The sequence below is a fragment of the Cetorhinus maximus genome, unplaced genomic scaffold (assembly GCF_964194155.1).
Source record: "Cetorhinus maximus unplaced genomic scaffold, sCetMax3.hap1.1 HAP1_SCAFFOLD_531, whole genome shotgun sequence".
NCBI lineage: Eukaryota > Metazoa > Chordata > Chondrichthyes > Lamniformes > Cetorhinidae > Cetorhinus > Cetorhinus maximus.
This window is the reverse complement of record NW_027596473.1, coordinates 43,019-69,612: the sequence shown is the minus strand read 5'-3', so window position 1 is coordinate 69,612 and position 26,594 is coordinate 43,019. Positions and strand designations below refer to the sequence as shown.

Genomic DNA, 26,594 nt, shown 5'->3' with positions numbered 1-26,594 from the left:
TGGAACCCCATCCCCACGTCAGCAGAAACGAGGCGGGATAGAAGCATCCAGGAGGGGATTTTGCACTTGCGTGAAGTAAGGAAAAGGCTTCCCGGCAAAAGGCTTAACAATTGAATCACTCGAGGGGTGGACTGGGTTAGGTCTGGACTAAACCGGAAAGCCTCGAGTCTGATCTTTGGTGCCAAGGTAGCCAGATTCCCAAAAGGCTCGCAAAATGGAGGTTCATTTCGAGAGAGAGAGGTTTTATAACCTCTCAGTTGATAAAAATATTCATTCCCTCAATCAGCTTCAATAAAGCAGGTTCTCTGGGCACGGTCACATTGCTGGTCTGTGGGATCTTGCTGTGCATAAACTGGGTGGCATCTTTCCCCGCACTAAGACATTGACTACGCTTTGAAAAGTGCTTCACTGGCTGTAAAGCTCTTTGAGATGTGCTGAAATTGTAGTGGAATGGAACTGATTGGATTGCTCCTTCATAGAGCTAGCAAAGGCACGCTGGGCCGAACGGCCTCCTCCTGTGCTGTAAGAGTCTGCTCAGAGATTCGGGATTGAAACGTCATGAACACCACCAACCGACGTTGTACCTGCCCTTGAGTAATTCAGAGGCCAGGACATATAAGGCTGCACCCTGCATTTACACAGCCTATACCTGTCCTGGAAGGCTATTAAGACAGTGTAGAGGGAGCTTTATTCTGTATCTAACCCCGTGCTGTACCTGTCCTGGGAGTGTTTGATGGGGACAGTGTAGAGGGAGCTTTACTCTGTATCTAACTCCGTGCTGTACCTGTCCTGGGAGTGTTTGATGGGGACAGTGTAGAGGGAGCTTTACTCTGTATCTAACCCCGTGCTGTACCTGTCCTGGGAGTGTTTGATGGGGACAGTGTAGAGGGAGCTTTACTCTGTATCTAACCCCGTGCTGTACCTGTCCTGGGAGTGTTTGATGGGGACAGTGTAGAGGGAGCTTTACTCTGTATCTAACCCCGTGCTGTACCTGTCCTGGGAGTGTTTGATGGGGACAGTGTAGAGGGAGCTTTACTCTGTATCTAACTCATGCTGTAGCCGACCCTGGGATTGTATGCTCCGACCACTGAATGTCGCAGAGCGGTGGGGGGGGGGGGGAACCTATTCGCGCTGCGGGGAGAGGGGTTCCAGGAAAATCCTTCACTGAAATAAGGGTGCGATGTAGTGGCTGAGACCTGAATCTCTGCTGGGACTGGAACAGGTAGTCGTTCATGGTACGGAGCTGACCGGTTTCCCCTTCAAAGGCCTTGCTGGTGGCGGCGTGCTGCAGCAGCTTCGCGATGGAGCCCAGGTTGCGGCGGTGGTCCATGTGCAGCCCCCCTCCTGCTGTCACGTCAATGATATCGAAGCCATCCGGAGCCACGATCGCCGGGTTCATGTAGCGATAGTACAGCAGGTTCCCAACAACCTGTAGCAAAGGGAGGGAAATAATTAGCGCCTGTTACCCAATGACCGGCACCATTCGTTGAACCATGTGGGCACGTTGCAAGGTTTTTTTTTCTTCATTTAAAACCCTACGCTGCCATCTTCATAAACACGCTCATCGGTGGGTGTCCCTGGGGTCCTGTTAGCTCCGAAACCCTGTGATACTGAGGCCAACTGCAGGAAGCTCCCCCATCGTCAACCCCTCCCCATCTACCACCCCACCCCAGGCAACAGCGCAGGCCCGTCATCTTCTGGTTTGCATGGCTCAGTGTTAAACCTGCGTTTTCACCAATTCAGCCAGCTCATTTACTAGCCCCCCACCCAGCTACCTCCTGTGGGATCATTCCTGTTGTGGGGGGGGGGAGGCAGGCAGTCTTCCCCATTCTGCCTTGGAATGGGTGACCAGGAGCTGCGAGAGTGCGTCTCATGAGGCAAGCTGGAGAGTGACAGAGATTCCGAGCAGAGCCACCGGTTCTCTCTTACCTTGAACAGTTCATCTTCGGTGGCGTCGGGGAACTTTCCACGCAGTGAGCTTTTCAAAACTTTGGCAGTGTATCTCATCCCATACCTGTCCACGTAACAAGACGGTCGATATTAGATTTAACACAGAAGCCTGCAGCGCAGGAGAAAGCCATTCGGCCCATCGCGCCTGTGCCAGCTCTTTTAAGAGTGCTATCCCATTAGTCCCACTGCTACCCCCTGCTCTCTTCCCCCATAATCCCTGCAAATGTTTCCCCCCTTCAAGTATTTATCCAATTCCACCCCCCTTTTTAAAGTTCCTATTGAATCTGCTCCCGCCGCCCTTTCAGGCAGCGCCTTCCAGATCACAACAACTCGCTGTGTAAATATAAACAAATTGCTTTCATTCCCCCCATTCTGGTTCTTTTGTAGACATAGAATGTGAAGTAGAGAAAGGCCCTCATTTCCTTCGTCTCCCCACCCTCTGCCAACAAACATATTGACTCTCTTACCAGTCGTAGCATTTCAGTGTTTGATACCTCTTCTTACACAGCCACTCACTCAGTGAGCCCTGGTGGTCAGTGCCAGCAGCCTACTTGCTTGAACTAAGCCTGACGCTGTCCTCAGAGCAGGAGGTGGTAAATTGGTTTTGTTTGTGTAACCAAAGAGCACTGCAGCTCGCTTGAGCCAAGGAACTCAGCAGAGCCGGGGGAGGGGGGCCTCCTCTCCTTACCAGCTGCGGCAGGTATCTATTCCCCACCCAACAACATTACTGAAGAAAGATTATCACATGCGAGAGATTGCCTGCCACGTTTCCTACACGGTGAGCGCACTTCGCAAAATACGTCACTGGCTGTAAAGCAATTACCGGGCATATGGGGGAAACTGGAGTCTTGTGTGGTCAGGTACTTGATGGGTCCAGTGGGTAGCGCTCTCACCTCCGAGTCGGTGGGTTCAAGACCCACTCCGGATACCCCGGGACCTCTACCGTCTAGAAGGGCAAGGGCAGCAGATGCACAAGAGCACCACCGCCTGCAGGTTCCCCTCCAACACCCTGACTTGGAACTACACTGCTGCTCCTTCGCTGTCACGGGGTCAAAATCCCGGAGCCTCCTGCCTAACAGCGCTGTGGGAGCACCGTCACCACCGGGACCGCAAGGTGGCTCACCACCACTTTCTCAAGGGCAACAAATGCTGGTCTTGCCAATGAGGCCCACATCTCACGAAAGACTTTTTAAAAAAACTTCAGTCTAATTCAGACTGACGCTCTCCAGTGTAAGCACGGGGGGGGGAGAGTGCTGCACTGTCGAAGGTGCTGTCATTCAGATGATACGTTGAACTGGCCTCATGGGTGGACGTAAAAGATCCCACGGCTGCTACCGGAACAAGTGCGGGGAGTCCTCCTTGGTGCCCTGCCTCATCCCTCAACCAATGACATTAAAAAGCAGTCGATCTGATCATTATCATGCGGTTCGGGGAGTTTGCTGCGCACAAATTGGTTGCCATGTCTCTAATATTACAGCAGTGATTACACTTCAAGTGAAGTATTTCCTTGGCTGTAAAGCACTTCTGGGCATCCTGTAATTGTGAAAGGCGTCAGAGAAATGCAGGTTTTATTTTTTAGGTCAGATCATACGAACATACGAATTAGGAGCAGGAGAAGGCCATTCGGCCCCTTGAGCCTGCTCCGCCATTCAATAAGATCATGGCTGATCTGACTGTGACCTCGACTCCACTTTCCAACCACTCCTGATAACCTTTCACCCCTTTGTTAGTCAGGATTCTCAGCCTGAAAAATAGTCAGTGACCCAGCCTCCACTGCTCTCTGGGGAAGAGAGCTCCAAAGACCCTCTGAGAAAAAAAAATTCTCATCTCCGTCTTAAACGGGGGGATCCCTTATTTTTAAACTGTGTCCCCCAGTTCTAGTCTCTCCCATAAGAGGAAACACCCTCTCAGCATCCAACCTGTCAAGTCTCCTCAGGATCTTATGTCTCATTAAGGTCACCTCTCATTCTTCTAAACTCCAATGGATCCAGGCCCAGCCTGCCAAACCTTGCCTCATAAGATAACCTCCTCGTCCCTGGAATCAGCCGAGTGAACCTTCTCTGAACTGCTAATGCATTTATATCCTTTCTTAAATAAGGTGACCAAAACAGTACACAATACTCCAGATGTGGCCTCACCAAGACCCTGTACAACTGCAGTAAAACTTCCCCACTTTTATACTCCATTCTCCCTGCAATAAACGCTAATATTCCATTCACCTCCCTAATCACTAGCTGCATCTGTATACTAACTTCCCCTAATTCATGTCCCAGGACACCCAGGTCCCTCTGCGCCTCAGACTTCTGCAATCTCTCTCCAATAATATGCTGCTTTTCTATTCTTCCTGACAAGTGGACAAGTTCACATTTTCCCACATTAAACTCCATCTGCCAAATTTTTTTGGCCACTCACTTAACCGATCTATGTCCCTTTGCAGACTCCTTATGTCCTCTTCACACTTTCCGACCTATCTTTGTGTCATCAGCGAATTTAGCAACCATTCGGCCCCTTCATCCAGGTCATTGATATATAAATTGTAAATAGTTGAGGCCCCAGCACTGATCCCGCTGCACTCCACTCATCACATCTTGCCAATCCGAAAATGACTCATTTATGCCTACTTTCTGTTCCCTGTTACCTCCTAAACCACGAGCTCTTATTTTGTGCAGTAACCTTTGTTGTGGCACCTTGCCAAATGCCTTCTGAAAATCTAAGTGCAGCCCATCCACAGGTTACCCTTTATGCATGTTGCTTATTTACTTCCTCAAAGAAGTCCAATCAATTAGCCAAACATGGCTTCCCTTTCACAAAGCAATGTTGACTCTGCCTGATTGCATTGAGCTTGTCTAAGTGCCCTGCTATAACCTCCTTAACAATAGATTCCAGCATTTTCCCTGTGACAGATGTTAGACTAACTAGTTTCCTGCTTTCGGTCTTCCTCCTTTCTTGAATAGAGTCACGTTCGCTATTTTCCAAACTGATGGGACCGTTGCAGAATCTAGGGAATTTTGGAAAAGTGAAACCAATGTACCCACTAGTTTAGCAGCCACTTCTTTTAGACTCTAGGATGAAGAGGCCTGGGGACATGTCAGCTTTTAGTTCTAATAATTTTCTCAGTACCCTTTTGCCCTGGTGGTTGTAATTGTTTTCAGTTCCTCCCTCCATTTCACCTCCTGATTCACAATTATTTCTGGGATGTTATTTGTATCCTCTACAGTGAAGACAGACGCAAAATATTGAACCTTGGAAAAGTTGCGGCACAGAAAGAGGCCATTCAGCCCATCGTGTCTGCGCCGGCTGAGAAACAAAACTAACCGTCCATTCTAATCCCACCTTCCAGCGCCCGGTCCCGTAGCCCTGCAGGTTACAGCGCCCGGTCCCGTAGCCCTGCAGGTTACAGCGCCCGGTCCCATAGCCCTGCAGGTTACAGCACCCGGTCCCATAGCCCTGCAGGTTACAGCACCCGGTCCCGTAGCCCTGCAGGTTCCAGCACCCGGTCCCGTAGCCCTGCAGGTTACAGCACCAGGTCCCGTAGCCCTGCAGGTTACAGCACCCGGTCCCATAGCCCTGCAGGTTACAGCACCCGGTCCCGTAGCCCTGCAGGTTACAGCGCCCGGTCCCGTAGCCCTGCAGGTTACAGCGCCCGGTCCCGTAGCCCTGCAGGTTACAGCGCCCGGTCCCGTAGCCCTGCAGGTTACAGCACCCGGTCCCGTAGCCCTGCAGGTTACAGCACCCGGTCCCGTAGCCCTGCAGGTTACAGCAACCGGTCCCGTGGCCCTGCAGGTTACAGCACCCGGTCCCATAGCCCTGCGGGTTACAGCACTTCAGATGCAGATTCAGGTACCTTTTAAATGAGTTGAGGGTTTCTGCCTCAACCACCAACTTAGGCAGTGAAGTCCAGACGCCCACCACCCTCTGGGTGAAAAAGTTTTTCCAAATAACCCCTCTAATCCTTCTACCAATCACCTTAAATCTGTGCCCCCTGGTAAGTGACCTCTCCGCTAGGAGAAGCAAGTCTTTCCTGTCAACTCTATCTAGGCCCCTCATAATTTTGTACGCCTCAATCCAGTCACTCCACAGCCTCCTCTGTTCTAAGGAAAACAACCCCAGCCTATCCAATCTTTCTTCATAGCTGCAATTTTCAAGCCCTGGCAACATTCTTGTAAATCTCCTCTGTACCCTCACCAGGGCAATGATGTCCTTCCTGGAATGTGGTGACCAGAACTGGACACAAAATTCCAGCTCTGGCCTAACCAGCGTTTTATACAGTTCCGGCATTTACATCCCTGCTTTTATATTCAATACCTCATCCAATAAAGGAAAGCGTTCTCCTTTACCACCTTATCTACCTGTCCTGCCTCCTTTATGGACCTGTGGACACGCACTCCAAGGCCTCTCACTTCCTCAACCCCTCTCAATATCCTCCCGTTTATTGAGTATTCCCTTGCTCTGTTTTCCCTCCCAAAATGCATCATCTTACCCTTCTCCGGATTGAATTGCAGCTGCCACTTTTCCGCCCACTCAGCCAAACCATTGATATCATTCTAAAGACAACAACTATCCCTCTTCACTATCAATTACGCAGCCAATTTTTGTGTCATCTGCAAATTTGCCAATCATGCCTCCCACATTTAAGTCCAAAGCATTAATATATACAACAACCAGCAAGGGCCCCAACACTGAGCCCTGTGGAACACCACTGGAAACCGCTTTCCATTCGCAAAAACATCCATCGACCATTACCCTTTGTTTCCTGTCACTGAGCCAATTTTGGATCCACCTTCCCCTGTATCCCATGGGATCTCACTTTCCTGACCAGCCTGCCATGCGGGAAATACCTCACCGAAATCCATATAGACAACATCCACCACACTACCCTCATCAATCCTCCTTATTTCCTCAAAAAACTCTATTCAGTTAATAAGACACAACTTTCCCTTAACAAAACCATGCTGACTTTCCCTGATCAATACATGCCTAAGTGACAGCTAATCCCGTCTCTCAGAATCGATTCTAATAATTTGCCCACCACTGAAGTCAGACTGACCAGCCTATAATTATTTGGCCTATCCCTCGCACCATTTTTAAACAACGGTACAGCGTTTGCAGACCTCCAATCCTCTGGTACTTCGCCCGTATCCAGTGAAGATTGAAAAATGATCCTCGGGTCATCCGCTATTTCTTCCCTGGCTTCCTTTAACAGCCTGGGATACAATCCACCCGGCCCTGGTGATTTATTCACCTTCAAGGATGCCAGTCCCTCCAGTACTTCCTCTCTCATGCTTACTGTATCTCATATTTTACATTCCTCATAAACTAGAATGTCTGCATCACCCCTCTCTTTTATGAAGACAGAGACAAAGCACTCATTGAGAATCCTGCCCATATCTTCAGCATTCAACGCACAAGTTACCATGTACATCCCTGACAGGCACTACCCCTTTCCTCAGTTATCCTCTTGCTCTTAATGTACTAAATATTAATAAACATCTTTGGGTTTTCCTTGATTTTACCTGCCAATATATTTTCATATCCTCTCTTTGCTTTTCTGTTTCCCATTTTTACTTCACCTCTGTACCCTCTACACTCATCTAGGCTTTCTACAGTATCAAGTCTTCTGTGACCGTCATAAGCTTTCCATTTCTGCTTTATCCTACCCTGAATGCTTCTAGATAACCAGTGGCCTCTGGGTTTGGCAGGACCACCCTTTTTCTTTGCGGGGACATGTCCACACTGTGACCGTAGAATCGTGGCTTTTGAATGCCTCCCACCTGACCTTTCACTGATTTCCTTTCACGTAGCAGTAACCAGTCCACTTTCACCAGCTCACCTCTCAGCTTTGCAAAACTTGTCTCTCCCCCAATTTAGAACTTTTACCCCTGTTCCATTTTTTTTGTCCTTTTCCATAATGATGCTAAATCTAACTGTATTACGGTCACTATGTCCAAAACGGACCCCACTTCTGCTTCATTCACTTGCCCAGTTTCATTTCCTATGACTAAATCACCCCCCGCCCCCCTCTCGTTCGGCTTGTTACCTGCTGGCTGAAAAAGTTCTCTTGAATACAGTTCAAGAATTCTGAGCCCTTCACGCTGCTCTTAACCCAATTGATATTCGGGTAGTTGAAGTCCCCAACCATTACTGCCCTATCGTTTTTGCACTCAGAAATGTGTCTACATATTTGCTTTTCCATTTCCCTCGCTATTCAGGGTCTATAGTACACTCTGCGTAATAGGGCTGCCCCCATTTTTTTTATATATTTCTGAGCTCAACTCATACGGCCTCATTTGATGTTTCATTTCGTACATCTTCTCTCTCCTCACAGCTGTAATTGATCCTTTAACCAATGATGCTACACCCCCACCTTTTTTTATCCCCCTCCCTATCCTGCCTGAAAACCCTATGTCCAGGGATGTTGAGCTGCCAGTTTTGCCCCTATTTAAGCCGTGTTTCCATTCTGGCGATGATATCGTGCTGCCGTGTGTCTGTCTGTGCCCTCAGCTCATCAGCTTTATTTACTATGCTCCTTGCATTTAAATATATACCTCTTAACACTGTCAATTTCCTGTGCTGTACACTTTTTAACCTTTATTTCTTCTGTTCTTCAGTCACTCGTTAATTTTCCATCTCCCGCTCCCTGTTCTGCATTTGTCCTATCTGAATCTTCCCTCAGGCTCCCACCACTCCCCCTCCACCCTAGTTTAAGCCCTCCCCAACAACACTTGCAAATCTCCCTGCACAAACATTTGTCCTGGTTCAGATGTAGACCATCCGCTTGTGCAGATCCCACCTTCCCCAGAACCGGTCCCAATGCCCCAGAAATCTGAAGCCCTCCCTCCTGCACCATCTCTCCAGCCACGCGTTTATCTGGTGTATTCTCCTATTTCTATACTCACTAGCACGTGGCCTTGGGAGTAATCTGGAAGTTACCACCTTTGAGGTCCTGCTCGCTAATCTCTTTTCCTAACCCCCTAAATTCAGCCTGCAGGACCTCATCCCTATTTCTACCAGATGGTTGATACCAACGTGGGCCACAACCTCCAGCTGCTCACCCTCCCCTCGAAGGATGTCCTGCAGCTGCACCACGACATCCTTGACCCTGGCACCAGGGTGGCAACACACTATCCTGGAGTCACGTTTACTGCCGCAGAAACACCCATCTAATCCCCTTACTATCGAATCCCCTATCGCTCTTGCTCTTCCACTCCTCTTCCTCGCCTCCTTTGCAGTTGAGCTACCCGTGGTGCCACAGGCTTGGCTGTGGCTGCACTCCTCTGAGGAACTATCATCCTCAACATTATCCAAAATGGAAAACCGATTGGCAAGCAAGACAGACTCAGGGGACTCCTGCACTCCCTGCCTGGTTTTCTTTAGAGTGCCCGGAGGTCACCCATTCTCTCTCTCTCTCTCTGCTTACACGTTCCTAACCTGCGGTGTGACCACTTCCCTAAACGCGCTGTCCATGTGGTTCTCAGCCTAGCGGATGCACCACAGTGATTCCAGCTGCCGCTCGAGTCCCGACACCCAGCGCTCAAGCTTCTGCAGCCAGTGACACTTCCTGCAGATGTACTCGTCTAGAACTCATGGTGCGTCCATGACTTCCCATATACCACATGATGCACATTCTAATTGCCGAGCTGCCCTGCCACACCTTAACTTTACAACCTAGCTATAAATAGAATAACTTACCAGCTACTCACCAATGAGGATGTATATTCCACTTGGCTGAGCTGTCCTGCCATACCGTATCTGTTCAGTTTGTCCGCCATTTCCTTATTTTCCATTATTAATTCCCCAGACTCTCTCTAGAAGCCCAACGCTCACTTTACTCATTCTTTTCCTTTTTAAATACCTGCAGAAACTCTTACTATCTGCTTTTATATTTCTAGCTAGCTTTCTCTATTGGAGTTATTGTAAGCAGCAGGGAAGCACTAAACTCTGCCCAGCAAATCCCACAACCCCAAAGTTGAGGCTACGGCGAATAAATTTGGGGGGGGAACTTTACAGAGCACATACGGTATCTTGTCCACGGAGCACACGATGGCATTGAGGAATTTGTCGGTGGCAGCCCGGAGATTGCGAATGGATATGTCGAGTCTCCGCTGGACCTCATGGTGGGTCAGGGCTTGCTCTGGAGTCACTTCATACGGCAGGTTACTGAAGGGAAGAAAACACTCTTGTTAGTTTTCACTCAGCTCGCATTTCCAAAAAAAAAAAAACGACCCAATTTACAGGACTCTCAACACTGGAGGCATTCAAAGTTAGAAAAAGTATTGGAGTTCATGACACCCAGGCATTACAGACCACAAACATATTCTCGTTCTCAAATGTCTACTAAGTTTTGAGCTCATTTGCACAAAAGAAAGGCGGTAAAGTTGGCCACACTTTGAAATAGCACAGCTCTGCACAGGCTTTCACCGGTCCAAGACCAGTAGTTATATACAGTTAAGGAGGACCTTTTGGCCATCCCAAACATAAGGAAGAAGTATGGTCCACACACCTTGTCACAGCACCAGCTCTTTAATTAGCTCCCCGCTCCCCCGATGACTATCCTCCTACCGCAGTACAGACTGAAGCTTATAGGGACATAGGACTTAGGAACGGGAGTAGGCTATTCAGCCCTTCGAGCCTGCTCCACCATTCAATAAGATCGTGGCTGATCTGGTTGTGGTCTCAGCTCCACTTTGCCATCTGCCCCCTCCCCCCATAACCCTCGACTCCCTGGTCGATCAAAAATCTGTCTAACTCTGCCTTTAATAAACTCAATGACCCAGCCTCCATTGCTTTCTGGGGGGAGAGAATTCCACATACTAACGACCCTCTGAAAGAAAGAAATTCTCCTCATCTCCGTCTTAAACGGTAGACCTCTTGTTCTGGTACTAATCTCCCCCCAACAAGAGGAAACATCCTCCCTGTATCCACCCTATCAAGTCAGGATCTTGCATGTTTCAATAAGATCACCTCTCATTCTTCTAAACTCCTATGGGCCAGGCCCAAACTATTCAACCTTTCTTCATAAGGTAAGCCCCTCATCCCAGGAATGAGTTGAGTGAACCTTCTCTGAACTGCTTCTAATGCAACTATATCGTTCTTCAAACAAGGAAGCCAAAACTGTACACAGTATTCCAGGTGTGGTCTCACCAACATCCTGTACAGCTGCAGTAAAATTTCCCTACTGTTAGGGGAAAATTAAAAATGCTAAATAAGAACACTAAGAATTTACTGAAGAACACTTAAGATCGCCAAGCAGCCATGGATGCTAAACCTATTGACAGCTGAGGGTAAGCAGATGGACATTGCACACAAAGGAGCTTTGAGTTTTGTGTGATTTACACAGTTTCAAGAGATGAGAACCATTCAAGTGGTGCAATGGTGCATTGAAGCCTTGAGAGCTGGACTGGAGATAACACATAACATAAAGTTAGACTAGGTGTACCCCTCTCTCAGATAGGGACGGGGCAGATGGTTTAGCTTAGATATGGGAGGATATACAAAGACGAGAGAGGGCTTTGATGAAACACAAACAGTTCTGAGTTATGAGAATCAAGGTCTTTGCATACGTGTTTTAATTTTGATTGGATAATATAATTATGCCTACACCCTTTAGAATAATTGGTTAGCAGAATCACATGTTTATGTACTCAACAGGATCGTTTTAACATGGTACCTGTGGTTCGGTTACCGATTGGATATATTCAAATGTATTGTGATAAGGAAAAGTACAAAAGTAGTGAAATGTAATCAATCAGGGAGCTGCTGGGCCTTCCTTCTCAGGAAGGATTGCGGCTCCCTTGCATATGCTTGAATAAAACCGGTAAAAGAAGCCTGAGTCTCTGTGGTCGCTGTGTAAATGGGGGATTGTAATTTCACCTCTTCCACTGGCCTACGTGGTAGTTGCTGGATAGGAGGAAATACCCTCTTCACTACTTTTATAACCCATTCCCCTTGCAATAAATGCCGACATTCCATTTTTGAGGCCGGTTAACCTGTCGGCACCTGCAAGGATGATGGGTGACCGTTTACAACGTAAAACATCCTATTTAAAAGGAAACAGAACACTAAGCCAGGGGAGAAGATTCAGGAGGCATGATTGCAAGACTTGACCAGAAAGTTGGATTTTAAAATATGTTTTTTTTTTAAAAAAAAGGAATTGGACAGAGATAGAACCGGCAAGACGGAGACGTTCAAATCTTTGGAATCGGCATCCGAGACCAGGAAGGGTGTCAGCCCTGCTCAAGTCCATGGCAATTACCTGGTAAAGGATCTATCACACACATCAGTGATGATGATAATGAATAGGAGGCCAGAACGTGGATTAAGCATATAAAAGCGCAATACTGCGGATGCTCGAAATCCGAAATGAAAACAGAAAATGCTGGAAAAACGCAGCAGGTCTGGCAGCATCTGTGGAGGGAGAAACAGAGTTGACGTCTGGTGTCCGCACGACTCTTATTCAGAGCTAAAAAGAGAAGTAGAAACGTGGTGGATTTTATACTGTTGAAGAGGGGGTGGAGCAAAACAACCCAGATCTTTCTGTCGCTTGCCGTTTTAACACACTTGCTTCTCATGCCCGTCCTTGGCCTGCTGAAATGTTCCAGAGGAGCCCAACGCAAAGTGGGGGAACGGTACCTCATCTTCCAATTAGGCACTTTACAGCCCTACGACTTAACATTGAGTTCAACAACTTTAGGCCATGAACTCTCTCCTCCATCTTTACCCCAAATTTTATTTATATTTAAACTTTTTTTTCATCCGTTTTCCCCAGTCACCCCCCCCCCCCCCAACGGGGGCCGCCTGTCACTTGTTTCTATGTTGTGCTTTCACTGAGCGCTGACCCTTGCTCTCCTACGAACATATTCTGTTATCTTACCTTTATGCCGCCATCAGCACCTTCTTTGGTCTTTAACACCACCATTAACATTCCCTTTGTCCTGTGTCCGTGGCATCTTTGTCAAACTCTGCTGAGCTCCCACCTACCCCTGACCTGCTCCACTCCCTCTTAAACAGCGTAAAATCCATCGCATTTCTACCTCTCTACAACTCTGAAAAAGAGCCATAAGTACTCGAAATGTTAACTCTGTTTCTCTCTCCGCAGATGCTGTTGGGTTTTACCAGCTTTTTCTGCTTTTATATTGGGTTAAGCATATTTAACCACTGTTTTCAAGATTAAGTACTTACACAAAGTGTAGTTCTACAAGCGTCATGTTTAAAAAGAGAAACAAAGCAAATGTATTTTTTTTATTCTTTCACAGGATGTGGGCGTTGCTGGCTGGGCCCAGCATTTATTGCCCATCCCTAATTGCCCCCTTGAGAAGGTGGTGGGTGAGCTGCCTTCTTGAGCCGCTGCAGTCCCTGTGGTGTAGGTACACCCACAGCGCTGTTAGGGAAGGAGTTCCAGGATTTTGACCCAGCGACAGTGAAGGAACAGCCGATATATTTCCAAGTCAGGATGGTGAGTGGCTTGGAGGGAAACTTCAAGATGTGGTGTTCCCATGTGTCTGCTGCCCTTGTCCTTCTAGATGGTAGAGGTCGTGGGTTTGGAAGGTGCTGTTGAAGGAGCCTTTGTGAGTTGCTGCAGTGCATCTTGCAGATGGTACACACACTGCTGCTACTGTGCGTCGGTGGTGGAGGGAGTGAATGTTTATTGTGGTGAATGGGGTACCAAGCAAGCGGGGCTGCTTTGTTCTGGGTGGTGTTGAGCTGCTCGAGTGCTGTTGGACCTGCACTCATCCAGGCTAGTGGAGAGTATTCCACCACACTCCTGATTTATGTCTTGTAGATGGACAGGCTTTGGGGAGTCAGAGGGCGAATTAATCGCCTCAGAATTCCCAGCCTCTGACCTGCTCTTGTAGCCACAGTGTTTATATGGCTCGTCCAGTTCAGTTTCTGGTCAACGGTAACCCCCCAGGATGTTGATAGCGGGGGATGAAGCAATGCCATTGAATGTCAGGTGCATGTAGCACAGGACAGATCGGGAAGCGGCTGCGCCAATTCTCAGTTGGGTCAGAATTGGATGGCCTCACCCAAAGGGTGGCTACGTAAGGCTACAGTTTTTCCCAACACCCCCAACTGCTACCCGAAGCCTCCTGCTCACGTGTGGATGTCATCCGAGAGCTTCGGAGGCCGTTCCAGTTCACAGCCAAACAGCACATCGACGCTCTGGGAAGAATGGGCACTTGTGCAAAGTACCACAGGGAGACTGGAGCCCGTGAGCTCCAGCGAGAGCAGGAACCTTCAGGGAGGGAGAGCCAGGAACAAAACATTCGAGTTATTGACTGTTATTTCTTCTGAGGTCAGGCTGAAACATCCGACGCAATCGGGAAACGCGAGTCAAGTCCGGCACAGAATTCCAAATCACAGGCCGAAAGCTACATTTGCAGAATAAAGCCGGCCAGATTTAAAACCAGGCACATCATCAATCCTGCCTCCCTCCCCAGTTTTAACTAGTTTCCGAATCACTTGCCAAATATAAGCTCGACCTGAAGCCGTGCGACTATAAAGAGCTGCGGTTCAGTCCAGCGAATTAAAACACCTGATGGCTGCGGGCACCGATTCGACACGCCCCCCTAGGTCTGAACAGGACGGAGCAGTCACACGCACCAGCGCAGCGGTAGGTGTACAGCCACTGACAGGGGATTAAACGTTACACAATGATTTTCTGTCGGGAGTGGGCTTTTGAGGTGTAGTAATATGCACCAAATACCTTGGGTGTCCCAGCGATGGGCATTTGTACAAGAATTTGAGACGGTTTTTGTCTCACGAGGGTTGGGGGGGGATGATCCAGGGATGATCCGGTCTTTGCCAAATGCACACAAAGGGGGGCACCGGACAAAACTAGGCAATGGCAATGCCTGCTGATTTATGGCCACCCAAGGGGCAGGAGATTATTTCTCTTTTGTCAGCTGGGGAACAGGGATGGGGCCTCCCGGGCGCGGAAGGCGATTTTAAAGGTTGCCCCCCCACCCCGCCCCATTCCGAACTTCTTACCTCCTCTGCCCGGTTTGAGTCTCCATCTGGTTTATCCAGCTCTTGTAGATGTCGACGGGGTCGGTTTTGATGCTCAGAGACTTATCCTGCAGGATCTCCTTGACGACGGGCCCCAGGATCTCGCGCAGGGCGTTCTGCCCCCGGACGTTGCGATAAAAGCTCACCACCAGCTTGGTCACAGTGGGGTTGCCAGTGATGATGTCACGGACTTGGTCAACCTTTGATCTGTAGGGTAAAAGAAGACAAGAGACCCATTGCAGCTAGTTGCACTAACCTGGGGAGGGTGGGGGAGAGCCTCCCAGTAACACCTCACCACCCCTGCAGCGGAAAGCAAATGGAAAATTTGCCCATTGATTATGCCGGTGCAGATAATAACCGCGCCAATCAGCCTCAGCCGCATCCTGCTCATTTCAACTTGCATTCAAACAAACCCCTTTAACACACAAACATACCACAGGAAAGTAATCAGACACAATTTGACATGAGCCACATAAGGAAACGCCAGGACATGCGGCCGAAATCCTGGCCAGAGGGATAGGTTTTGAGGGGTATTTTGAAAGGGGAGAGAGCTGCGGAGAGGTTTAGCGGGGGGTGGTGGGGGAATACCAGAGCTTAAGGCCTAGGCAGAAGAAAACAGGACTGCCTAAGCCAGGACAAAGGGAACTGGGAGCTGCGCACGAGGCCAGAATTAGAGGGGCGCAGGAATCTCAGGAGAGTTGTATCCCTGCAGATTTAGGCTGGGTAGCCAGAAGCACACTCCCTCTGCACTTTACCAGCCAGCTCTGGCTTAGCAATCCCCTCTGCACCTAGTGCGATAGCTTCCCTTTCCCAGCCATTTCAGGGGCCATTAGAAAACGAGCATTTGAGCTCAGGGGTACACAGGGTTAGGTGGGAACAGACAACTATAGAAAAGAAAATCACGAAACCTTCCTCATTTTAACGCACGTGTCTTGTTAGGTCGGGACCCACCATTATGAGGCACTTGGCATAATTAAACCTGCTTGCAGTGCATATCCGACACTCGACGCCTTCCCTAAACACACACAATTAACATGGGGCTCTCACTCGTGACAACAGAGCACAAAGCGCAGTAGCTGCTACAGAAGGTACGGAATTGCTAACGATTTAGTGTATAAAGGCATGGCACTGCTCAGGACAAGACTGATGCACACAGACCAGGATGTCCGAGCTTCAGTCTTGGGTCCGTACTTGTTTGCTGACCAAGGCTGTGGTTGCATGGGAGAACGATGTTAACCTCCCTCCTCAGCCCGGGAATATTTGGATAGGGGTCCCAACGCCTGCCCGCTGTCCAGCGGCTCCTACGTGGGCATTGGCTCAGGGCAGGACCCAAGCTTGCATGCGATGCCTGTGCAGCCAAATGGCCTGTTTGTCTGACATCACACGTCAATAATGCCCAGTCGGGTGAGGCAATTGCAGGTTACTGCCACCTGAGAAACCAGACCCCAACGAGACTCTGCAGTTATCAACAAGCTGATGACGCCCCGTCACCACGATGACATACTCAATCTCCTCTTGGAGAGCAGTGATGAACAGGCGGAGGAGCAGGTAGCCCTCTCTCTGGTTGGCTGCGTAGTTGTAGAGAGAAAATATCACAGAGTCCATAAACTTGGTCGATCTGTTCTGGGGCATCTGGAAAATCAGTTTCGCCAGGTAGACGGGCTTTGTCTGTTGGGAGAGAGAGAGAGAGATACAGGTCAAAAACCGCTGAGGGATGAGCCCTGCAAGGCCCAGCACATCTTCAGCCAGTCTGAAACACCACAAAAATACAACGGATCCCAAAAATACAATCTGAACTGAGGTAACTTGAACTTTACAGTCTTTCCTCAGGTTTAACTTTTTGACAATAATTAATTCACTAAACACACATTCGGATTTTGTGTAATTGAGCCCATGGCTTCGATGAACGCCCACCGCTAATTCCAGTTCAAACACAATTTCCAACTTCGAAATACTCCCCAGCAACAGAAGCACCTCAAAAGAAGTTTTTTACGGGGAAGGGTGGCAGAAGCGAGCAATGGAGGGTTTGAGTGATGCTTTTGAAGTAGAGCACTCTGGTGCAGTCTCTCTGGTGTATTTCAGATAACAGGATGTGGTTTCCACAAGACACGTTACCAACTTCAGCCTTGGGGACTGCAGCGGTTCAAGAAAGCAGCTGCTCACCACCACCACCACCTTCTCAGGGGGCAACAAGGGATGGGAAATAAATGCTGGCCCAGCCAACGAAGCCCACATCCCATGAATGAATTAAAAAAAATAAATCAGATCATAGTTGATCTGTATCGTACCTTCATCGAACCACCTTGGTCCATATCCCCTAGTTCAATTAACCCAACAAAAATCCGTCAAATTCAGTGCCCTCCATCCTCGACAGCTTTTTTGGGGGGGGGGATGGGAAAGAGTTCCAGATTTCCACCCCCCTTTCTGTGAAGGAGTGCTTCCTGACATCACTCCTGAACGGCCTGGCTCTCAGGTTAATCATCTTGTTCTGGACTCTTCCCCACCCCACCCCCCTACACCAGAGGAAACAGTTTCTCCCTATCAAATCCTTGAATCATCTTATAAACCCCTCAATCTTCTACGCTCGAGGGAACACAAGCCTCGTGTGGGCGATCTGCCCGCGGAATTTAACCCTTAGGGTTAAATTCATCATTCTCATGAATCGGCGCTGCACCCCCTCCAAGGCCAATACAGGACCATAGAAAAGTTACGGTGCAGAAAGAGGCCATTCAGCCCATCGTGTCTGCGCCAACCCAAAAGAGAAAAAAGAAACCAGCCGCTCATTTTAATCCCATTTTCCAGCCCTTGGTCCGTAGCCTTGCAGGTTAATATAATACATCCCCTGACATGCAGCACCCAGAACTGAACGCAGTTGTTGCAGGCAGAATGTGACCAAGGGTCTACAGAACTGTGATATAATCTCCTCCTTCCCACTTTATATTCCATTCCCCAGAGATTACAGGGAGCACTGGCAGGTTCCCCCCCGCACCACGTTTGTGCATCAACTAGAGGCCCTGGTGAACCTCCGCCCCGAGTCAAACAATGGATAGTACAGGAAAGCGAAGGCGGGTCAGAGGCAAGGTATTGTCACTGCCGAACCCAGTTACCTGCAGGAGGTAGAAGAGATGTTGATACGCCTCGAGTTTCTCCCGCTTCTCTCTGCTGAGAGCCTTTAGCCCCTTCTGCTTGTCGATCACCATCAGGTCCGACAGCTGTCCCTTGTTCTTCTTGGTGAGTTTCTTGCAGTGGGAAACCACTTCCTACAGAACAAAATCAACATCGGCCTGGGTTCTTTCACGGAGACACAACTATACCTGCTGCACTCGCCCAGTGAAGTCACCCTCCACTCACGTGTCAATGAGGAAACGTTGAATCACAGCAACAACACCTTTGGCCAAAAGCAGGTCCTTTTTATTCATGATTTATAGTGCTGCAGGTCCTTTGTCATCTCTTCCTCCTCCAACAATACTGACCATAAGACATCGGAGCAGAAATTAGGCCATTCGGCCCATCGAGTCTGCTCCGCCATTCAATCATGGCTGATAAGTTTCTCAACCCCATTCTCCCGCCTTCTCCCCGTAACCTTTGATCCCCTTACCAATCAAGAACCTATCTATCTATCTCGGTCTGCTCCAAGCTCTCATTGCAATCACATAGATCATTCCACTCTCCAGTTCTTCAATTCTATCATACATTCCGACTCGAATTTCATTTCACTCACACAGTTAGCAGCTTCCTTATCAAGCATTACTGCTGCTCCCCATTCCTTCCCTCCTCCTGAAAATATCATTCTCATTTCATCGCTCATGATGTCCGGTGGATGCTGAGAGGGCGGCTCTCCTTGTGGGGGAGTCTAGAGCTAGGGGATACGGTTTTAAAATTAGGGGGGGGCTTCCATTTAAGATTGAGCTAAAGAGAATTTTTTTCTCTCAGAGGGTCGTTGGTCTTTGGGATTCCCTCCCACAGCGAGCAGTGGAGACTGGGTCATTGAATATATTCAAGGGTGAGTTAGGCAGACTTTTGATCGACAATGGTTATAGGGGGCAGACAGGAAAGTGGAGTTGAGGCCAAAGACAGACCAGCCATGATCTTATCGAATGGCGGAGAAGGTTCGAGGGGCCGAATGACCTACTTCCGCTCCTAATTCTTGTTTTCGCCTGTCCACCATACTTCACATAACCTTAGGATGTTTAATTTCCCCACCCCCCACCTTCCATTTCTTGCCTTGGGTTCTCTAGATTTCTTCGCCTGTTCAATGCTCATCCATCCCACGCTCCTGTTCTGCCAAGCTGGTACGTATGAGGATTTCAATGGACGGCAGCTTGGGAGGTCTCACTCCCTCCCATACTGAGCGCGACAGCACCTGTCCTTCGACAGGGGCTCCCGCCGACATCGATTTGCGCTGGTGCCATCCTGAGCCAGCTTATTGACTGTTTTCGGCGTTGGTTCTCCCAAGGCCTTCCACTGTGGTGCTGGTTTAGTCACCGGCAACTTGACCATCGTGGCCGGTGGCACTGGGCTACAAAGGCACCAGTATCGGACCTCGCTTAGCTGCTCAGGTGGCTGTTAAGGGGGATTGGAACAGGGCTGTTGGAGAAGGAAGAGATGACAGAGAAGCAGGACCATGTGGACTTGGTAAAAGAAACGAGCAATGCCCCAAACTGGTAGATTTTGGCAGAAGAACAGGGTTCATGATAACAAACACATGGTTTAGTCATCATAAAAGATGTTAATATACATGGGAAACGTTTGGCGACGCAGGAATATTTCAACTGTGCTATATAATGGTGAGGCAAAGATACAGAAATGGTGTTAACGCAAAGGCTCGGTGGGGGGGGAGATCCGGTGCAGACTTGGATCATAATCTCATGGAAATGGAAAAGCACTCCGACTGAAGAAGATCTAAGGTGGAACACATAGAAAACAGTGGAACTTAGAGAGGCTGAAAAAAAGTAAATGAAGGATTTATAAATGAAGCACTAGCTGGAAAAGATAAAATACCACCAACGCAAATGAGCAATGCAAACAGATTAAAGAATCTGTCAAGGGAGGAGGGGGGAAACAGCCTAGGTTTTTTTTTTAAAAAGAGAGAAAGGAATCAGGAAACCAAGGTTCACGGCTGCGATGTTGTAAACAATGGAAGACGGGGAAAATGGAAGAATATCAATACTGGAGGTGACAACTGAAACACAGACACTTGAATAATGGAGTTAAGAGGAGAAACAGAAAAGGCAGAAGAGCGATGGTTAGAAGAGCAGTGCGATATGCTCGAAGAATTGGATCAACCCGGAAGGGTAGATCTTATGTATGCAAAAGCAAAGGAGACCAGTGGCACTCAGTATAAAGGACTGAAAACACTGCCAACAGAGATAAGGTGCTTTATTAACTAACCCTGATGAAATAAGATGATGAAAGGAGCATATTGAAGAGCTATATGCAAAAAAATGAAAAACTTGAAATGATTGAGCTAGAAGAGAATGACATTGACATCGATTTCATTAAACCAAAAATATTAGGCAGTGAGATAAGAGCAGTAATAAACAATTTAAAAACTGGAAAAGTGACTGGAATAGATTAAATATCTACAAAGTCGATTAAAAACACGGGGAAGAGCTTAACATCAATATCTACTTAGCTGTGCAAAAGGTGTTTACTTATCAGGACAACAGCCAGAGGACATCATGCAGACAATAGTGACCACGCTGAGGAAGGAGTCAAAGGCAGTGCCGATGTTCCGATTTTCGTACAATTAGCCCGAGCGTTCATGCATTGAAGGTTGTGTTGAGAGTTATAACAAAGGCAATGGGTGGGAAGGTGCAGAACTCCATCAGAGGTGACCAATTTGGATCCCAGGGAGGAAGAGGGACAACGGAAGGAATCAGCATTATAGGATCAATTAATGAGTGAACGCAGTTCAGAATTTGGACAGGAACCATGTGTTTGCTTTGTAGATTTTGAAGAAACATTCTACCGGGTTGACTAGATTAGTATCTTGACAGTGCTGAAAGTCATTGGGATAGACTGGAGAGATAGTCGACTCATAAGAAATCTGTACATGGGACAAATAGCAACAGTGAGAGTGGCCAACGGGGAGTCAGAACCACGCTTAAATGGAAGCGGAGTTTGACAAGGGTGTTGCTTATCACCAGTCAAAGAGGACTGGTGGTAAACAATGCCCATGCAGGCGCAACGATTAAAGAAGAGTTTGAAGACACAGAATCTGGTGTTAAGATTTGTGGGGGGAAAGCGCGCACAGATATCAATTAAATTTGTAAATGACAAAGTAACAAGCACAGTAGATGGATTACAAGAACTAAGTAGACAGACGAGTAACAGCAGGCATGGACTTTGGAATGAACGTGAACATGGGCAAAAATCAAAGTGATGCACATCTCAAAATCGCCAAGAAATATTCACACGTTCATAGAAGGAAGAGAAATAGAACAGGCACAGGGATTCGAGCATTCAGGAAGCATAAGGGAAGGTGTGACAAAGCAATAAGAACCAGGATAGCAATGGGAAAGGCTGCATTTAGTGAGAAGTGACATTGGCTAAGCGGGAAACTGAATAAACAACTCAAAAGCCACGTGTAAAGGTGTTTGATTTGGAGTGTTGTTTTGTACAGATGCGAGAAGCGGGCCTGACAGAAAGAGGAGGCCAACTTGCTGAAGAGCTTAGAAACGTGGGTTTGGGGGGGGAGAATGGAAAGGGTCAGCTGGACAGAAAAAGTAACAAACGATGAAATACCGAGGAGAGCGAATGAGTGAAAGACATTTGGTGAATGTAATCGGACGGAGCGGACAGAGTCCTGGATAGGTCACATCTCAAGAGGAAATGGACTTGTAAGGAGACGTTGTGGAGGGAAGATTTTCAGGGAGGAGAGGAAGAGGAAGGAAGAGATAATCGATGCTGGATGGCTCGAAAATTGAAGGGAGACGCTGAAGAACGAAAAGGCTGGCATAGGATACAGAGACGTGGAGAAGACTGAGCCAAGGAGCTGACTTCAGGCAGAGCACACATGACGACGATGAGAGCCCTTTATTTCTATTGACAGCAAACCTGCATTTCTATAGCACCTTTAACATAGTAAAACATTCCAAGGGAGGTACTGGGGACGAGTGACCAAAGACTCGGGCAAAGAGGTCGATCTTAAGGGGCGTCTTAAAGACGACAACAGGGGCGCGGAGAGGTTTAGGATGGGGAATTGCAGAGCTTAGGGCCCAGGCAGCTACCCCCAGCTCAGAATTAAACACCAATCTTCACACGCCCCAGCTTAACTTCATACAATACTTTCCTGTAAATTAGCGCATTTATCTAACACTGGGTGGGGGAGGAGGCAAGTCTTTGACAGGATGGACACAGTCACTGAAACAAGGCTTCATTTTTACGCCAGTGAGAACAGGCACGGGGGTGATGTCAGTGGAAGTGGCACCATCAAGACCGCACCTTGGGTCACGAGCGCCGTCAACGGGAGCCTCGATGCACATGAGGTAAAATATCACTGGCCGAGCGGCAACTGGAAGTAGCCGCGCTGCGCCGCCATGGCGAAATGAGCCAAAGAGGATCCTCCGCCCGTTCTTGGACAGGCTACAAAATTCACCTGGATATCTTGGCGACGGAAAACATCCACTCCGAGGCCTAAGGAACAAAGGGGCCAGCTACGATACCGGTCTGAGACACGGAACTCAGGAAATTTAGAATCGATCCCGCAACAGAGGAGGTGCAAAAAATAGATTTACAAGGATGATACTAGAACTAAGGTTATAATTATCAGGAAAGGTCGAAGGGGCTGGGGACCTTTTCTCTAGAAAAGAGAAGGCTGAGATGTGATCTGGTAGAGGTCTTTAAAATTATAAGGGGGTTTGACAGGGTAGCTATGGAGGCGTTCCCGCTTATAGACTGTGTGTAGGACCTGTACTCTTACAACAACTTGTATTTATAGAACACCTTTAATGCAGTAAACCCAAATATAGGTGCCATAAATATAACAGTCACTAATAAATCCAATGGAGGATTCAAGAGAAACTTCTTTACCCAGAGAGCGAGGAGATTGTGGGACTCGCTCCCACAGGGAGTGGTCGAGTTGAATCGCAGAGATGCATTGAAGGGGGGGAAGCTGGATAAACACATGAGGGAGAAAGGAATAGAAGGAATATGTTGATGGGGCGAGATGGAGAAGGGGTAGGAGGAGGCTCATCTGGAGCAGTAACACCAGCACGGAGCGGTTGGGCCAAAGGGTCTGTTTATGCGCAGCACGTTCTTGGTAACACAAAACTGAGCGATCCCGTTGAAACTTCCAGACACTGCATTTAACGTGGAGATGCAGAGTCCCACAACTGGAGGAGTTTAAACCGATGCTTTCCTGGCTCAAAAGGCCAGGTGGCCCCTCACCTGCAGGGTGATCCTGTTCTTCACCAGCAGCCCTATCTTGATGTCCATGACGTTGAGGTCCTGCTCCAGGTGTTGACTGGAACGGATGTGCTGCACCACTTCCTCGCGTAGTTGCATCAGTTCCCACTCCTCACGGAAGTCGTGGTCGCTGCGTTCCAAGAGGTGAGCAAACTTTCGCACCACACTCAGCGGAGGGTTCTTGGCATGGACTGAGGAACACAAGTTTTCCTTATTAAATTCTTCTCCAACAGTTTACAGGACCAAGCAGCAGACAACCTGGGGGTGAAACCGGGACTCAGCAGGGACACAACATGGCCCCGATGCCTCGGTCACCAGTCGTGCTCGCTGCCTGATATTCAGCCCCGTCAGCTTTAATTGTACTGAATATTAGGCCTGACTTATAAAGTCAGCGACTGCCAATTGCACAGTTTAGCATCTCTGCCCATGTCCAAATTTACCCCATGTAGACTTCCTTTTATATAGTACCCACTGGTGCTGCAGAAACGCCTCAGCGCTTTGAGTATAACCATTCTTCTGACTCATGTGGGCAAACGCAGAAACTGCTTTGTACACAGCAAGATCCAAAAACAACAATTATCATTGGACAAAGGAGAACTGTTGGCCGGAAGGATAGGGAGGAAACTCAGTTGTTTCCAATCCCGTCATGGGGTCCCCAGTGCCCACCTACCAGGGCAAGGAGGGCAGGGCCTTGGTTGAATGTCTCACCTGAAACACAGCATACCCTCAGCGGCACATCGGAATGATGCATTAGGGCACCTACTCAATCCCTGGTGTGGGTAACAAACCCACACCTTTCTGACTGGAGGCGAGAGCTCTACCAACCCTACAAAGCAGGCAACGATTATGGACTCCCTGAAGGTCAGGTTGTTACTGCTTCCAGCTGTTAGAGCTCTTGGAGAAATTGGAAGCAAGATGAATTCGGAAACCCGAATGGCATCCTTGCATTTTGAGCCTTTATTAGAGCCTGTCAACCAGCTGGCAATGGTTACAGAAAGGAAACCGCTGCAGACTTCAAAGAAACGTAGGTAATCTACACAACACGGTTGGGTTTAATTAAAATTACTCACCCAACAGCTTATAGTCTCCTCTGGCCTTGTTTGCTCTGACAAATGCCTGGATCTTTACCACTGCAGCAGTCTACAGGATTGCAAGAAAATAAGTTATTAAACTTTCCAGAGAACCACATCACTGGGGTTTCAGTCCAGTGGACATCGGTTGTCGCCATATTCGGAGTGGGTCAACTCCCTAATGGGAGCTGGTGAATGATCGAGAGTCCACACCTTACAGTCTTGTACAACAATACCTTCAGTAGAGGAATGAAGATAGAACAGCATAACAACACCCAAACAAATATTTATGCAGCCTGATTCATTAGACAAAGGAGGTGAATCAGGCTGTGCACTGAGGAGGAATCTTATGAAAATATTCTAGCCTACAAGGATTCTGGCGGGTAAAGGATAAGAGGAGGATAAGGGTATGTGCATATCAGAGCTCTTGTGACTCTTGTATAAGACCCATTGTTGAATACACAGCCCCCTGGAATGCAGGACTTCCTAAAGAGCTCAAACAAGTGTTCAGAAACAAGCACTGACACTGATCATCTGAACATACATACGAATTAGAAGGAGTGGGCCATTCGGCCCCTCGAGCCTACTCCACCAATTGATAAGGTCATGGCTGAGTTGACTGTGGCCTCTATTTCCTGTCTACTCCCGGTAACCCTTTGACTCCCATGCCAGTCAAGAATACATCTAACTCAGCCTTAGACGTATTCAGATGACCCCAGCCTCAACTGCTCTCTGGGGAAAGAGAGTGTTCCACAGACTAACGACTCAGAGAAGAAATTACTCCTCACCTCGGTCTTCAATGGGAGACCCCTTAGCTTGAAACAGTGCCCCTTGGTCCCAATCTCTCCCATGAGGGGAAAACATCTTTTCAGCATCCACCCTGTCAAGATCCTAGGCTCCCTTGCTGAAAGGCGGAGAAAGATTTGTCTGGACTTTACCAGAAATCTCTTGAAGCCCATCTCCCATTGCCACCATTTCTCGTCACAACCACACAAAAAGCAAACGTGTGATCGAATTAAGGAGAAAAGACACCATTCCAAAAATCGGATATAGAACGGGTAGACTTTAAGGAAGCCTGATGCCCTACTTCACTAAATTTAGAGACAGTGTGTAAATGACTGAAAACTCAATGAACTTAACCTAGAAAGGTGTGAACTGTGGACATTAATTTACCGAATAGAACTGAAAGGTTTACTTCACTCTTCGTTTTATATTAAAGAGACCTGCATTTTTCAATGTATTTGTATTCTGAAATAATCATTGTGTAATCCTTTTTATTAATTTATACTTCTGTTATATACTTATTGTTCAGAGGGTGCACTGCTTCATTACAGGTTATTGGAGCTCGACGTCTACCTGATTAGCGACGGACACAATTGCCCGGATATACGCCTGTGAAGGTCAAGGCGTTTTATGATTGCTCAAGGCTCTATTTCACTTCAAGTTGCTGTTGCCATCATTCCAAACAAGGATTGTGCTCGGATAACACGCTTGGAGTGGCCCCTCACACCTGTCGTGGCCCGGCGTCAAATCTTGTCTGATTACATTTCCGTGAAGTGCCCTTAGGGCAGGTTACCACTAAGTTTCTGTGGTAAAGTGCTGGTGGGGGTCCACGTGTGTCCCTGATGTTGAACGTGGTATGGTTAAGTTCAGGCACTGGATTAAGGGTGAAGCTCGCAACACAACACGGTAACGTGTCGGTTGAAGCGCGATTTTCCTCTGTAAGGGGCGGGTTTTGTTATCTTGCACTCCCAGATGAAAGCCGAGCCCGTTGGGAGCACAGATACGGGAAAGGGTTGCAACAGGGTGGCCCTGAGCAGTGCCGCTGTGCGCGTGGCTCCCTGCCAGGAGTGCAGCCTCAACCCTCTGGGAGCCTGGGTAACCAATACATGACAACAATGCTATCAAACATTTCAAAATATACCGAACAGGGTGGAAACCCCCCCCAAATAAACTATCCCGGTCTAATACTTCAGGGCAGTCTGAAGGTCAAGGACACAATAAATCTCCTTCAGTAGGAAACCCACCCTCAGGAGCATTGTTGAACAAAGAGCTGGACTTCCTGTCCTAAATACTGTCCATCCACCCGATTAACCTTGTGCGCAAAACCTACCCATCCTCACCAGAAAAACAAAACGCTACGGATGCTGGAAAATCTGA

General features: G+C 48.1%; 1 protein-coding gene across 1 annotated transcript in view; it reads right to left on the bottom strand.

Annotated features, from left to right (window-relative positions):
• Window positions 1-26,594, bottom strand: part of LOC144674000 (ras GTPase-activating-like protein IQGAP1) — a gene marked incomplete at its 5' end in the record, with an annotated part of 96,018 nt that overhangs the window by 26,965 nt on the left and 42,459 nt on the right. Inside the window, 8 exons of the mRNA XM_078535574.1 lie at window positions 1,197-1,429; window positions 1,930-2,014; window positions 9,967-10,107; window positions 14,938-15,162; window positions 16,460-16,623; window positions 18,063-18,215; window positions 23,347-23,555; window positions 24,435-24,504. Coding sequence (XP_078391700.1) covers window positions 1,197-1,429; window positions 1,930-2,014; window positions 9,967-10,107; window positions 14,938-15,162; window positions 16,460-16,623; window positions 18,063-18,215; window positions 23,347-23,555; window positions 24,435-24,504 — 1,280 coding nt within the window. The remainder of the gene's footprint in view (window positions 1-1,196; window positions 1,430-1,929; window positions 2,015-9,966; window positions 10,108-14,937; window positions 15,163-16,459; window positions 16,624-18,062; window positions 18,216-23,346; window positions 23,556-24,434; window positions 24,505-26,594) is intronic.